The sequence below is a fragment of the Oculina patagonica genome, chromosome 4, assembly GCF_052425735.1.
Source record: "Oculina patagonica isolate OP01 chromosome 4, crgOcupat, whole genome shotgun sequence".
NCBI lineage: Eukaryota > Metazoa > Cnidaria > Anthozoa > Scleractinia > Oculinidae > Oculina > Oculina patagonica.
The window spans coordinates 48,331,603-48,346,825 of NC_135761.1; the positions used below are offsets into that span (position 1 = coordinate 48,331,603).

The 15,223-nt window shown below is 38.8% G+C and overlaps 1 protein-coding gene across 1 annotated transcript; it reads right to left on the minus strand.

Moving 5' to 3' along the window:
* Positions 1–6,566: 6,566 nt before the first annotated feature.
* On the minus strand, positions 6,567–14,461 carry LOC144652647 (universal stress protein Slr1101-like). The gene is made up of 4 exons (XM_078512726.1): positions 14,298–14,461; positions 12,889–12,972; positions 9,261–9,361; positions 6,567–7,068 (listed from the first exon to the last, which is right to left on the minus strand). Exons 1-4 carry the CDS (start codon positions 14,377–14,379, stop codon positions 6,868–6,870), a joined length of 468 nt encoding a protein of 155 aa, XP_078368852.1. The 5' UTR covers positions 14,380–14,461; the 3' UTR covers positions 6,567–6,867.
* Between the last annotated feature and the right edge of the window lie 762 nt (positions 14,462–15,223).

Here is a 15,223-nt window from a genome sequence, read left to right on the forward strand (position 1 = left end):
CTTAAATGGCCAGTCTGACGGCTCATCATTATAACTCCAGTGTTTTCTAGCATGGAATTCTGATTCAATAACAACAATAACAAGCTCTATTTGCATAACTGAATAGGAATTTGGTAGTATTGCAAAAACTTCTTAATTTAATTGCATATTATATCATTAATTAAGATATCTAGTAAAGTAGAAAATAACATAACAAAAAACAAAATGAATGAATTACTAACAATAATTGTTCATTTAACTATTCGAAGTGGTGATAATTATAACGAGATTGTCTGCCGAGATAAATGAAATTCGCTTAATGTTTACAGTGGAATTCATAAGATGTGATAATAGTGTTTCGCGTGGTAGTAGTCGTAGTAATGTGACTTTGGATTCTATATTAGCGAAGAATATGTCTCGTACCTGAGAATAAGCTGGGCAATCTAACAAAAAGTGAGTTTCATCTTCGATTTTGTTGCAATTGCAGAAGTTGCATAGTCTTTCATTGCGAGGTATATTGTCGTATCTACTTGTTTCGATCCTAAGTTTGTTAAAGCTTATTCTTACTATTCATCGCAAGTTAGCTCAGTTATCCCACACACCAGATATTCGTTATGTTTTTCCAAGCAAATCGCCGTTATCTATTTATACACCTGGGTGGAGATCTAGAGAGCTGGGCATTGTACTGTCAGGATTAAGTGCGCTTGCTCAAGGAAACAACACAAAACTTCAGATCTGTCCAAACGGAGTGGTAACTGTGCATAGTTTGACTGCCTTGAAATGGCGTTTTTGCCAACTTCCGCGCGCTTGTGAGTAAGCTTGCGCGTCTGTTTGCCCTGGGTCTGTTTGGCCAAAAACTCAGCGGGTTCGTTGCCTCTCCGCTTGACCAGGCCTTGAATTAGCTTAGTTCTGAAATCGGCACTTAAGAGACGAGTTGTCGTCAAAAATAACAATAGAAACACATAAAACAAAATGACCCTCTCCTTCAGACTCATAATCGCCGCCCGCCCTCTTGATAAATTATGAGCCCGTCCTAAATAAAGCCAAAATGACCTAAAACAAGGAAGCTTCGGATAAAAATAACTTCTGTATATTGTAAACAGTTTTTCACCAATTCCGATAAAATTTAATTTATGATAAGGCAATGCTCCATATGTTTAGACAGCAATGAAATTGTTGTGGCTATAAAGTTAATTTGCATGTTGAAGGTCCTGGAAGTCCATCAGAGAGCACGCATATCAATTTTTCATGAAGAATTCATAAACCTTTTCTCAGTAATGGCATTACTGTTCGCCGGCTGATTTCTGTGCATGGAGCCTTGTTTGGAGACAAAAAACGTCTGCAGACACTCTTAAATTCACACGTAATAAAAGCTCAGAAAACTGCTTCAATTACTTTACTTCCGTTACGTCAGGTAATTACGCATCACAGCGAAATATTGATGCCTTAAAAGATATTTCAATATTAAATTACGGGTGCTTAAAAGTCGGTCGCTGAAGAACGGCCGACTCACACAATTGAATGATAGCTTTGAGCTTTATTTTATAATTAGTGCTACGATAACTAACACATTTTTTACAAAAAACGTAACATTTAAAAGTGTAGTGGACAAACAGTATAAAAGTGTAAAACTGTTCTTTTTCTTGTTGATTAATGATCACCACCTCCCATGTAGAAAAGGAGGGAGCAACGCAGAAGAGCTTTAAACGTAAAATTTACGGTATCTTAGCTGCTTAATACTTTGCCTCACTAAATTCGCTAGCTGATACTTGAGAAAAATACATGCTGGCATAATGAGCGAAAAGCATTGCATAATAGATTAACCGTAACCTGGATGCTATTTCGATTTAACGTAGGAAAAGTTTTTCTAGCTGAAATTAAAGCCAAAATATAGCGAGCTGTCGGATGCCTTACTGCAGTCTTTGAGGTAAATAAAAGAGCAAATTGATCTAATTTATCATCTATTTTTTAGCCTTCGTAGGCGGCAGTAAAGAAGCCAAAAGTTCTCTGTACATTTTTACTTTCTAACTGAGTAATGTTTTTATAGTTTTAATCGAAAAGCATAAGCATTACATCTTTACCTGCAAGAAAGGGACGCAGACACGTAGTCGGGGTAGGGAGGGGGATTCTTAAGAAAGAACCAATCTAGCTTACTATCAAGTTTTACTGACAAAAAAAGCTCTTACTTTCTAGAACTGCTGGGGGTGATTCATCAAAACATACTTCTCTAATTTGAAATTACCAAAGATATATAGAAATCATCGAAGAGGTCCTTAGTATTTATTTCTCAGAGATAACAACTTACCAATAATGGTGGCTACATGTAGTAAAGATAAAATTACAACATGTTCATACACAAGAAAATTTACAAGGGACATGTTGCGAGGTCACGTCCCTCGGTTTGACAATGGATCGTTCAAAACGTGCCTGAGGCATTGCTGATATGAGAATTGTGGGTAATTTAAGGCCATTAACGACAACGTCTTTGGGCGATTTAGAAAACGTTTTATCCCCGTTATTTCCAAAGAACCATTATCTTTTACGATTGCTTTTAATGATCAAATCTGAGCGAGGTGAATGTTAAATGTTTTTTGAGCCTATTAGGCCGTTTTGAAAGCAAGAAACCGAAAAGAAAACGAAAAAGCGTATACAAATTAATTTTATAACAAACACATTAGGGGAACTGAATAATTCATGGCGTGAGCATAAGCTAATATATTGTAACTTACATCGTAACATTTCGATCTCTCAGATATAATTATTAACGTAAAAGACGATAGAGTATCAGTGAATGAAAGACAGCATTTTTAAAGAAAGTAAGTTACCAGAATTTCACTTAAAAATAAAAGTTTACGAGGTAAAGTTTGAGTTTTGAGTGGAAATTAGCCTTTCTCATAAAAATTCAAGTTGCTTTTGTCATGCATTGAAGATTACCATTTTCTCTTGAGATTACATAACCTTTCTTCGGGGTGTTGAAAAACGAAAGATGGAAGAAACACAACTTTTCTAAATAAGGTAATGCCTTTCCCGATTTTTTTTTTAAAGAATTAACCCCTCTCTTGCTCAATTCATTATTTTTTTGCTATCTTTTACCTTGATAAACACATTAATGATCTTCATCGGGCAAGTTTATCAAAGCTACATTCACAGTACCTTGACGCTGTAGAACGCACGTCAAAATGAACACCGCAATAGCCAGCATCTTGTGTGTGGACGGACAAAAAACGTCGAAAATTAAACACAAACTCTTCTTGTTTGTTCGGGTTTTTTTACGCCGGCGTTGTCCAACAGGTTGTCTAAAGAGATAAACTCTACTTTTAAAGTCGTCACATCTTGCGGCGCGATATAGTACAAACAGCAAGTCTGGCTAACTACGCTGCGTGCAGGCCCATATTGTAAATTAAGGGAGACATTGTTCAAATATTGGACTCGACGCTGTCAAGGAAAAGGAAAAGAAATAAATTAATGCTTGTGCAGCTTGCAACAGTTGACAAAGTCATTTACGTGTTTGGTGTTAACGGCAGAGTACCAACAATATAAATCAGCAGAAAGCGTACGTATTTTAATGGGCTGTCGAACTACTAGGCGTTACGTGAGTAAATAAACGAAAACAATACCAATCAGTGATAATCATAAACGGAGTGCAAAAACGGTGAAAAAATAACAATAAAAAACACCCGACAGCTACTGGCGTAACCATCACTCTATTTTTGAAGCGTTGTGGGTTTTCCCACTTGAAATCTACAAAGCAATATATTTTTGTTGGTTTATTTGCGAGGATGATTCCTTTTTAGGTCTGAAGTCGAGAAATTAAACAGCAATAAATACTTCAAATACATGTCAACAAAAAGTGCCAAGAGGTTTTTGGAGGGTATATTATGGCTTTTTATGAAAGTTTGCTGCTTTGTTGGTTAGTTTTTGTGATTTAGTTCATTATTTATGGTTTACTATCTAAAGGTTTATAGGCTAGAAACTGAATGTGAAAATGTTGCCTTTTTTAATTACTCTCGTCCTGGAACAAAAATTGGAAAACGAATTGTCTATCTTTAAAGAAAAACCTAAAATATCTTTTAAAAATAGAATTCATCACCAATTACTTGAAAGACCCTTGAAACACTTATTAAATGTCGTCTAAGAATGTCTACGTCAAGCCAAAAACCTTATCGAAAGTATTGAAATAATTTTACCAATTCTGTGAGCACTTTTCTCGCTCACTTTCCAGGCTTTCGTTTAATTGATTGGTTATGATTTATAACCATTTTAGTTCAAGTCTCTTAACTTTCTCTTTTTTGTATAAACATAGACATACTTTATTTAACGTGGACAAGTACACGCTAAGCTGTTAGCTAGGTTCCAGGTGCTCCACGATTTAAATTAAGTAATGTACAACAACATAAAAGTATTTACGTCAAAACAATCCGATATGCTGTACATTTTCACTGTTTTCACATGGTTTTGTCCATGTTTGCAGTGTTGTTTTTCACATGGTTTTGTCCATGTTTTCAGTGTAAGGATAGTTCTGTCTATTCTCACTTTCCTTATCGAGACAACGACATGATATTTCGAATTCTTGACCTATTGAGTAATAGTCACGCGGCTGTGATCAATGGGCGAGTGTTTGAATTTGAACCCATCCGGATTGTCATTACCACGAGCACTTTATAGACAACTGTCTTCGCGCTGGTTGTTCTATTCTGTGCGGCATACACTCTGCTGAAGAGACCCAATCAGGTCGAAACAGCTGTCCAGAGTTTGCATTTTTGACTTTCAGTTTGGACTCTATCATGTCGTTGTCCCGTTAAGGTTTTTTCATTTCTACGTAGTGTCAGCCTTGCTTTTCTTGTCTCTGTGTTAAAAAGCATTTACATCAAGCTTGTATCTTTATTGATTTCTGTATTGGTTCTTTCTTCTCTCACGTCACTTTAAACCTCTATTATCGTGGCTATTTGCGGCGGGCTGTCGGATTATTTTGTTTATGAATATTTTTATGATTTTATAATAGATATATTGTAGTTATTAATCACATTGAGCGTGGTAGAGGTGGGATTATATTGGAAATGATGAGATTCTCATATAATATTCATGATGTCATCAACTCCTAGAACTGTGTTGACCAAACGTACCCGGAAAGGTTCCGTTTTATGTGGCAGTTCCTCTTGAAGGAATTCCCATTAAAAAAGGTCACGGGGGAGATAGTGGGGTATTTTGAAAGGAAGACCTTAATATGCCGGTAACGCATTCCCACGCCCACTGAGGAACGCGTGATGATCCCAAAGCGTCTATGTAGTAGGCAGGCTGCGAGTAGTCTCTTTCGGGATGGGTGTCTTTTTTTTTGCCTTGTCGCGCGCAGGATTACAGCAACAAACACCGACTGCTTTCAGTCTATGTAGAAGGCTATTAAATATTCGTTTTGTGGCCTTTCTCCCAGTAACCTGCCATCAGGCGTTAGGAGAAGAAAACCCCGAGACCTGGCGTACACCCGCAGAGAAAGAAAGGACAGCCTTTGGTTTTTCGTTGTGGAGCGAAGCGGCAGTGGTTGCACGTGACCGGGCGGCATTGTCGGCCCATTTCCCCCATCGCGGTAAAGGCCAAAAGTGAAGTAAGTCAGGGCACCTCCTGGGGGTGACAGATATGTCCAGGATTGAACGCAAATGAGATGCACGTTCTTCATGACAGGCATCACAAAGTGTCCTCATTAATAAAAGTTCACCAAAACCTGTCACATATGAAGCAATATGGAAATGGCAAATAACACAGTCAAACATGAAGTACTCATTAAACAATACTTGCGTTCAATCCTGGACATAAGTGGGGGGTTAAAACGAGTTCGGGACAGGTTAATCTGACAACAACAACAACGACGTTATTTGTAACCTGAGATTGTGCTCCGCTCCCTCTCTACTTATCAAGAAGAACGTTTGGAGCTCAGGTTTATGCCGTCTTGGTTGGCATCCATTCTAAGGATGTGGCCAATGAACTTCCAGCAACGCCTATAGATTTCCTTACTGATGGTTTTTGTAAACTCCAACTCGTGAAAACCCTATCCTTCTATTGGCCTACAGCCTGGAAAAGGTACCTTTAATGGGCAGAGTCTTCCCGTAAAGTTTACTATTAGGAGTACCTCAACCACCCCTCATGGTTTCAGGGAAAAGACTCTGAAAACAATACCCTGTTAAGAAGGTCGTGTTCACACTTCGTGCCTGAGTATTGGTTCAGAAGCAGCAGTAAAAAATAGCCTCATGTTCACACACAGAAAACCAAAGTACCCAAGTGCAGAATAATGGCCTGGGCACTTAAAAAAGTATGTTCACATTAGTGCCCAGCGATTATCGTAATCGGGCAGCGTTTCCAGGCACCAAGTGTGAAACAGCCTAAGTTGCATGTTTCCATTTCAATTAAAAGTGGCTATCTTCCTGGAAGAAGAAGGAGGGGGGGGGGGGGGGTGAGGGGAAGGGGGGAAATACAACCAACTAGTGAAAACCAAAACACTGGTAACAATCAACATTCATTTTTTAAATTGTCTCATATCGGATATACTCACAACAGATTGTTCACTTTGTATGTCAAACTATTTCAAACAATATTTCCAACAAAAGGCATTTTGATGCTCAATTTCCTGCTACGTATTAAGATCAGTCTTCACAGTTTTCAAATTACCGAATGTATACAAGTAAACCTGAATGCGGCAACCAACCGCGCTTCCTCTATTAAATAATACCTTTAGTAAAACAATGTCACTCACAGTCCCTTAAAAAGAAACAATCACTTAGTTTACTGAAGTACTCATTCGCTTTTGCAAGACAGTACTCTTAAAATAACAATACATAAAGAACAGGGAAGATAGGGCAGGGAAGTCATAGATTGACCACAAACACCCAGAGCATAGCATTACAAATGATCTTTAGGACACATGACAATTGGTATTTTTGTATGATGGATGACGTAGTTGCTGACACTTCCAAGAACTGTGCGCCTTATGAGCCCAGAGCCACGACTTCCCAACACAATTAGTGTGACTTTCTCTTTCAAAGCTACTTCACAAATCTTCTCTCCTGGTTTGCCCTGTTCAACCCTGAATCTCATTGGAATCTACAGAAAAGACAAAAATAAACAAATTATAAATAAATGAATAAATAAATAAATAAATTTATAAATAAATGAATTAATAAATAAATAAATTTATTAATTAATTTATTATCCTGCCCATGTCTAGAACTCTGAAAATTAGCAATAATGTTCCTTATTCTTAAAAGGGCAGTATGTCAGGGACTCTCCTAAAAAAATTGTGTTCTTCCAGACAAATAACCCCATATCCACCTAGTCTGAAATGTCAGCCTCCGTTGGGAGGTTGGGACCAGAGGACGGCTGACATTTCAGACTAATACCCACCCCACAAAAGTTTTTTTGGCTTGTACCACACCCAGGGGTTACTCCCTATAATGGCCTCTTAGGGGAGGCTCCACCCAAAAGGGGTTACCTTTTGTTAGGCTGGAGGTATATAAAGGGAAGCCTCAAACCAATAAGTGGCCCATTCTACCAGAGCTTATCTTGGTTTTCCCAGCATTATTTCGTCATTACCCATTTATACACCTGGGTGGAGAGAGGCACTATGAGAGTAAAGTGTCTTGCCCAAGAACACAACGCCCCAAGGGGGGTACTCCAGCTTGTAACTGATGGGGATGATCGATGATCGAAAAATCCCTAAGTCTTCCGACATTACCCAAAAAAATCCCTGGAGGGGCAATAACATAACACTAAGAACGCTCATTTTGTTTATTCATCATACCATAAATACGCCAAGGCCGCGAAAAATCCCCTATCTAAATCAAGTCACCCAAAAAAATACTTGCCAAACTTTCCAACCCAAAAAAATCCCGGAATCGAAAATTTCAAACCCAAAAAAATCCTTCGATCATCCCTGTCATTAACAAGCCGGAGTACCCAACCCCCCCCCCCCCCCTGGGCACAACGCAGTCACCCCGGCCAGGGCTCGAGCCTGGACGACTCAATCTGGAGTCTGGCATGCTAACCATTAGGCCTCGCATACATAAAAGGGTTAAGGGTTTTCACATGTTGAAGTACAAAAAGGGCAGGGGAAAGTGCAATTTAGGTTTTTAAAAGCCCTTTCAAAATATCCTCATATGTCCATATGTCTCATATGGAGGGTATGTTTGGACCTTGGAGCAGAGAAAATTCCAGTGACCTTCCTTCGGGATGTAATTGGGACTTTAAGATACCTGGACGGCTAACCTCGAGGATGGCTGACCGGAAGTAATTTTTGGCGTGTAGCCCATATTGCGCATGCCCGCTCCACGCACATTGCCGTCCAGCTCCGTCCATCTGTTGTCGAGGACGTGAGAAGTAGAGTTTTGCCATCCACCAGTGAACGTGAATGCTTTTTGTTTGATTTAATTTAACAATCTCATTATTTTTTAATCTGTTACTTTGTTAGGCCCTCCTTTATGGTATTCTTGGTTTGGTACTGATAAAAAGTTAAGAAGTTAAGTTTTATTTGCGGTTGCGAATATATTTGCTGTACTTCACATAAACGGTGATGGTGAAGCCACGTGGGTGAAATTATGAACTTTTTTGCTTGTGTTTCTACAAATATTTCACTTGGAATTTGTACCCTGTACATGAAAATTGCGCTTTCTCATCCCGAACTCTAGAAGCGCCAAATGTTTTACTTCGCATGTTTTGGGCTAAGGAATTGTTGATCCACTAACGACCCAGGGGGGTACTCCGGGATCCAAGTGACGGGGATGTGCGAAGGATTTTTTGGGGGTCGAAATTTTCGACTCCGGGATTTTTTTGGGTAGGAGAATTTGGCAGGTATTTTTTTGGGTGACTTGATTTAAATAGGGGATTTTTTTGGGTATTAAAATCAAACTAAAGTGCCTTGGCGCGACCTTGGAAATTTAGGGGTAATTTGACTAGTGATTTTTTGGGGCTTTTTTTTTGGTCCAGGGATTTTTTTGGGTAATGTCGGGAGACTTAGGGATTTTTTTGGGTCCTGAGTTTTGCCTCCATTCGATCATCCCCGTCACTTTGATCCCGGAGTACCCCCCTGGGACTAACAAAGCTGTCCTACGTTCACACACGCCGGCTTTTAACGTTGAAAGTTCCTGCCAAGAACGTCAACATCAACCCAGTCCTCTGCGCGAAATTCTACCGTCCTCGCACCGTCCTCGAGGTCAGCCGTACAGGTATCTTAAAGTCCCTAATGTTTCCAAGATAACTACAAAAAGGCAAAATAACATTTTTTCACGATTTTTCTATACCTTCAATTCCTTGCACCTATCAATGTACTTCTTTTCCAAGGCTTTTAACTTTTCTTCTATTTTCTGGACCTCATGTTTCCATTCTTCAATGACCATTGCATCTGAAACAAAATACTTATTAGTACTAAATAAAAATTTATAGTCTATTTAATAATTAGATTATAAGCTTGAGTTTTTTGGGGGCGTGATAATGGATGAGGCTGAATGCTAACTTAACTATCACCCAATCAAGAGCAACTAAATCTTACTGTTTTAGTTGAATTTGCTTTATACAACGATTTCTAACATTTCTTGACATTTTAAGTACTAAAATAACATTTGAAACTTGTAGCTGAGTGTCTGATAGCCCTTGGTAGGGGGGGGGGGGGAGGCCGGCACTCCCTAAAATGATATAAAAGGATATAGGTATTTCACAAGTTTAGGTATGTGAAAGGGTACGGAAATCTGTCATTTAGATATTTAAAAGGGCCTTTAATAAAAATATTTCGAACAGACGCACCTTATAAATGCTACATAAAGACTTCCTGTTTTAGGTATATGTCATGTCATTTAGGTATGTGAAAGGGGTATCTTTTTTCAATAAAAGGTATATATGTAAGGAGTGCTTTTTCTGTCAAAATGGTATACAAAAGGGTAAAGGGTTGGACCACGGGGCAGAGCCTCCCCGTATCAAACCTTTTCAAGTAGCCCCCCGGGCTGATAGCTAAGTCAATCAAATTGCAGCATTTGCATTAGTACACTTTTTAGTGTAAAATCATTCTACTAATAGCTTTGTAATTTAACTTCGTCTGAGGGGTGGCGAATGGTACCCAGAAAATCCAGGGTCTCGGAAAATTCCGGTCAAATCTCGAAATCTCGGACGATTTTGTGATGAGTCTCGGAGTCTCGTTTTTTGGGGATTTTTTTGTGTCTCGGAGTCTCGAATTTTTGGCCGCAAGGTCTCGGAGTCTCGGATTTTATATTATTTCAGCCAGAATCTCGGACAAAACGAATCGTTGTTAACGAAAAGCTACGAGAGCTAACGAGGAAAGTCCGCTCATTCTCGTCGCCCAGAGGCCGCGATCCTTCTGGTCAGAAGGCATTCTCGTTCCCAGGCAATACCAATGAACTCTACATTAAGTTTCAGACGCCCGTATTGAAATCGCTTGAATACGATTTATATATGTGTACGATCGTGGTCTTTCGAGTATAATGGCGTGACCAGCCAGTATATTCAGTCAAAGATTACGTACACGGAATGTACGGATTACACCGATTACTCATGGTTCAGAATTGGAAACTTTATCCGTATCGCTACTCTAATTATAGCTAACCATATAACTTTAAATAAATAGGTTTTGTCTTACCCTGTTAATCCGATGTTTCGTGCTCTTCGAACTCTGTAGTATCTTGAGTGGTTAGTCTTGTGCTGTACTGCATTCAAGATTAAGACACCTTGCTCTCCTATGCCTTACTTACACTGGAGTATATATAAGTCACGGTAGCGGTGAACTCTCAAGGAAATTCAGCATAGGACAGGAACTGAGAAAGATGCGATGGACTGATATTCAATTCAGGGTGCAAGTAGCTGTACTGAAATAGCAGAATCTCTGACCCGTTTCATATAAAACTCTCCGTAACAATACTATAACAATTTCTTTGATATGAATATTTGGAAAATTTTTAAGAATGATCCAAAGCCTGAGATTTTGAACAGAGTATAAATTTTGTGTTAAAATTGCAAATACCATATAATTATATGTTTTAAAATGGACCGTATACATGTAAAGCTCTTTGTTTCTCCAAACGAGAAAAATTGAAAATGAGATTAAAAAACCGTTACTAGCCAAATGCTCCGATGCTTATGACAGTTCGATGAACGGACGATGCAATACGACGATATGCACAGTATACGACATAAACGGAGATGTAATATGCTAAACCAGTTTAAGAATGTACACAAGAGTATTTTCAGCCTAACAGCGGCGGAAAAACTTGAAATACACAGCCTGGGCCGGAAAAAATATTCAAATAGGAAAAAAAACAAGAGTGTATGTGCAGCGTGAATCTAATATCATTACGGTATAAACGCTAATGAAAGCTGATAAACTCTCATAGGTTAATGCATCACATGAATGGGATACCGTTACACATGTTAGGTAAAATTCCTGGTTCTCTGGATTAGTCTTGGAATGTTTCCAGATTTAGCTATATTTCCAACGTGGTCGCAAAAACAATGAATTGCGCGCATATAAGAAACGTTGACCTATTTACAAATTGTTTAGCTAGAACACGCAAGTAAGCAGTTCCCAGGGGGGTACTCCGGCTTGTAAATGACGGGGATGATCGAATGGAGGCAAAATTCAGGACCCAAAAAAATCCCTAAGTCTTCCGACATTACCCAAAAAATCCCTGAACCAAAAATAGCCCCCAAAAAAATCCCTTGTCAAATTACCCCTAAATTGCCATGAGGTGCAATAAAATAACACAAAGAACGCTCGTTTTGTTTATTCATGATACCATTAATACGCCAAGGCCGTGCCAAGGCACATTAGTTCGTTTTTCATACCCAAAAAAATCCCCTATCTAAATCAAGATACCCAAAAAAATACTTGCCAAATTTTCCAACCCAAAAAAATCCCAGAATCGAAAATTTCAAACCCAAAAAAATCCTTCGATCATCCCCGTCATTAACAAGTCGGTGTACCCCCCCTGGGAAGCAGTTATGCATAATCGATTGTTAAATATAAAGCTAGCCAAAGCTTTGGTAAAATTCAAGGGCAATGCCAAAACACGTGGAGACCATGCGATCATGTAACCACTTACTTAGACTGTCCACAGCCCTCTATTTTCGTGTTTCTCGATCGATGAGCGCGCAGTGAGAACGGCAAGAGAACTGGACGTTTTTTGCGTTGAAAAATCGAGAGGCTGTGGACAGTCTACCACTTACTCGTTATTCTTAAGCTTTATACTATCTCATACTACGCTACTTACGTTTTCTTTTTTGACGATGCTTTTCCTTCTCCCCTTCTTCGTCCATATTTATCTATGAACCAGTTCTCAAACGTTGGAAAAAGCTGACCAAAACCTTCAAGATTCAAGGGATCAGATCGATCTGGCGACCTTCAAAAAGCTTTTACAAGAGACTGATACTTTCCGACCGGAATCGGGAAGATGTCGTGACGCAAAAGCTCGCATAGTATGACAGAGCGTGTGACCTTGGATAGTTAAATGTGGGGTCGTGATAGGTCGTAACAAGGTTGCGAAGTTTAACCATAACTAGCAGCTGGCGTCTTACTGTGAGTACATTTCGCCAATTCTTTACGTCTCACTAAAAAAATACTAATCTCGGGCTTAATTTTTTACTGTACAGAGTCTCGGGCTCGGTTTTTTACTGCTCAGAGGCTCACAGTCTCGGGCTCGGATTTTCTTAAATCATTTAAGTCTCGGTCTCGGATTTTGAAACAAGGGTCTCGGCGTCTCGGCGAGTCTCGGATTTTACCATTCGCCACCCCTCGTCTGCATAACCTGCAATCAACCATTCTTAGAGGCACTTCTGCAATCTTTTTGCAATCAGAAACAAAGTGTATTGTCTGACTGTAGGTACAGTTGCTTGGGACACAAGACTTTAACTACTGTAATTTCATACCAGCTAGGAATGGAAGATGCGGTTGTTCCACAACATGTAATAGAATAAATTGATCTCCTTCTCGGTGGATGTTTTCCATGAACCCTGTAGAGGTAAATGATAAAATAAAGTGAAAAATAAAATTTAGTAAAGCTTACATCAAATTTGTACCCTGGGGTATAGCTACTCCTGAAAATTTGGTCAGGGGTGTGAAATGCACTTTTGCTATCACAAGTAAAGACCTGACCCAAATTTTGATGCCATATAATTTTCAGACTTCAAAGCACTTTTCAAGAGATAAACAACAATAAAAGTATTTTTTTCTGAAAATCATAACCAATGCTTCTAGACCACTATTCACAAGCCATATCCTGTTTCAGACCCAAACAGCTAAAAAACCACACCCTTCATTCAGAGCTGAATAAACCCATCCATATGGATACTTACTTCCCTCAAGATGCATCCTTTCATCTTTATTCCAGGCTCCCTCATATCCTACTCCATCCCCCTTCCCTCCCCTCCCCTGACTCCATTTGCCCTTCCCTCTCCTCCCCTCCCCTGACTCCATTTTCCCTTCCCTCCCCACTTTATACAACCAGCCCCAACTCTGTCATGTGTACTCCAGATTTGCATGCATGGACAGGAAAACATAATTGTAAAAACCAAATTAAAACGGTAACACAAAAAAGCTTTCCAATTACAAACAATTGCGAATTTTGATAAAATAATTAGTCGCGGTGTGTTTGGTATAAACATAGCTTCTTAATATAAGCTTGTTGATCAGTGATGCTAAGATTCAACCTACTTAGATTTAAATGGGATATGCAAATTCCTGGCTTGCAAACATGTGACAGGGCAGCCATGCATGTTGGTGGACAAAACAATAAAAAATTTTTTTCGAGGAATTTGCGTGATAAAAGAGTTTAGTTCCCAGCGGAGGGAAATGCTTTGTTGTTGTTCACAAGCATGGCCGCCGTGACGTCAGCTACAACCCAGCAATGAGCACGTTCTAGCAATTTCAGAGATGAATCTGAAAAATTGTAGCAAATAAAAATCAATAAACGACCGAAACTAACATCGTACGTATAAAGTAAAGCCAAATAAGAAGCTTAAGCTTAAATTGAATAAAAACAAATTAAACTCGTACACGTGGCCGCGGAGGCCTTAATAGATTCGCACCTAAACTAAGGTGTGAACTGATTGTTTTTCAAAGACCAGTGTGCCTCTATTATTTTTAACACTCGACGTTTTGGTCTCAAAGTGAAATGAAACTCTTAAAAGTAGTAGAAGTAGAAACATATGAGCTCGAGTAGAGCAGAGATATCAAAAGCTTTGTTTGTTCTGCACGAGCTTGTCCTTTGTTGTAAAATCAAGGGAATTTTGATACAACAACATTCGAACGATATGAAAATAAATTAAATAATACTCACATTCAAAAGCCTGTTCACTCCATTCGCTGTGATCCACTGCCATAGCGATAACTCTCGCACGCTTTTCCGGAGCTTCAGCCATATTTCTGACCCAAGTTGATGTTTGGTGTTTGTTCAATATTCAAGCGCGAAATAAATGAGAAGGACTTGGACGAGTTCACTCGCACGTTTTCAGTTCGCGTGACCAGCATTTCATGTACAGTCACGCAAGGTATGCTTTTTCAAATCACGCAACATTAATCTTGCAGCTTTATGAGAACTTTATTGGCTGTGCAACAAAACTATAACAAACCAAACTAGGCCTATCTTAGCACACAGTTATCTATCCATTTTCTCATGTTCGGTCTCAGTTTTTCCAGTCCCTCTAACAAACCTAATAAAAAACGGCAATATCACAGCGACAATTTAATTAACAAAGCGAAAATTTTACATCCTCTTGGCATAAACAGACGTGACGAAACACGTCATTGACACTTGTTTTGTATTTTATTTTAAATTAATTTAAATTATTTTAAATTTTTCTACTTGTAACGATCCTTTTACTTAAATTCTCACTTTTTATTTTCCGCCCAGCCCCTGAGGAAGGTTTGTTTTTCAAACCGAAATATAGGGCAAAGTTTTTTTCAGTATATTCTATTTTTTTTTTTAAATTTCTTTTTATCAACTCTGTTTATTTTTGACCGCTTTAGCCCTCAGGATCAGTTTGCCGTCTATATTTTCCCTAACAAACCGGCACTGTACTGAAGATGAAAAACAGATTACGTTTCAATCAATCAATCAATCAATCAATCAATCAATCAATCAATCAATCAATCAATCAATCAATCAATCAATCAATCAATCAATCAATCAATCAATCAATCAATCAATCAATCAATCAACCAATCAATCAATCAATCGATCATTCAATCAATCAATCAATCAAT

Bases quoted from the DNA above. Each gene is read 5' to 3' on its own strand.
- LOC144652647 (XM_078512726.1), bottom strand. From the start codon at position 14,379: ATGGCTGAAGCTCCGGAAAAGCGTGCGAGAGTTATCGCTATGGCAGTG. The intron at 9,362-12,888 runs GTATGAAATTAC...ATTTTGTTTCAG, and splicing joins GCATCTTCCATTCCTAGCTG to ATGCAATGGTCATTGAAGAA. The intron at 7,069-9,260 runs GTATAGAAAAAT...TCTTTTCTGTAG, and splicing joins ATAGGTGCAAGGAATTGAAG to ATTCCAATGAGATTCAGGGT.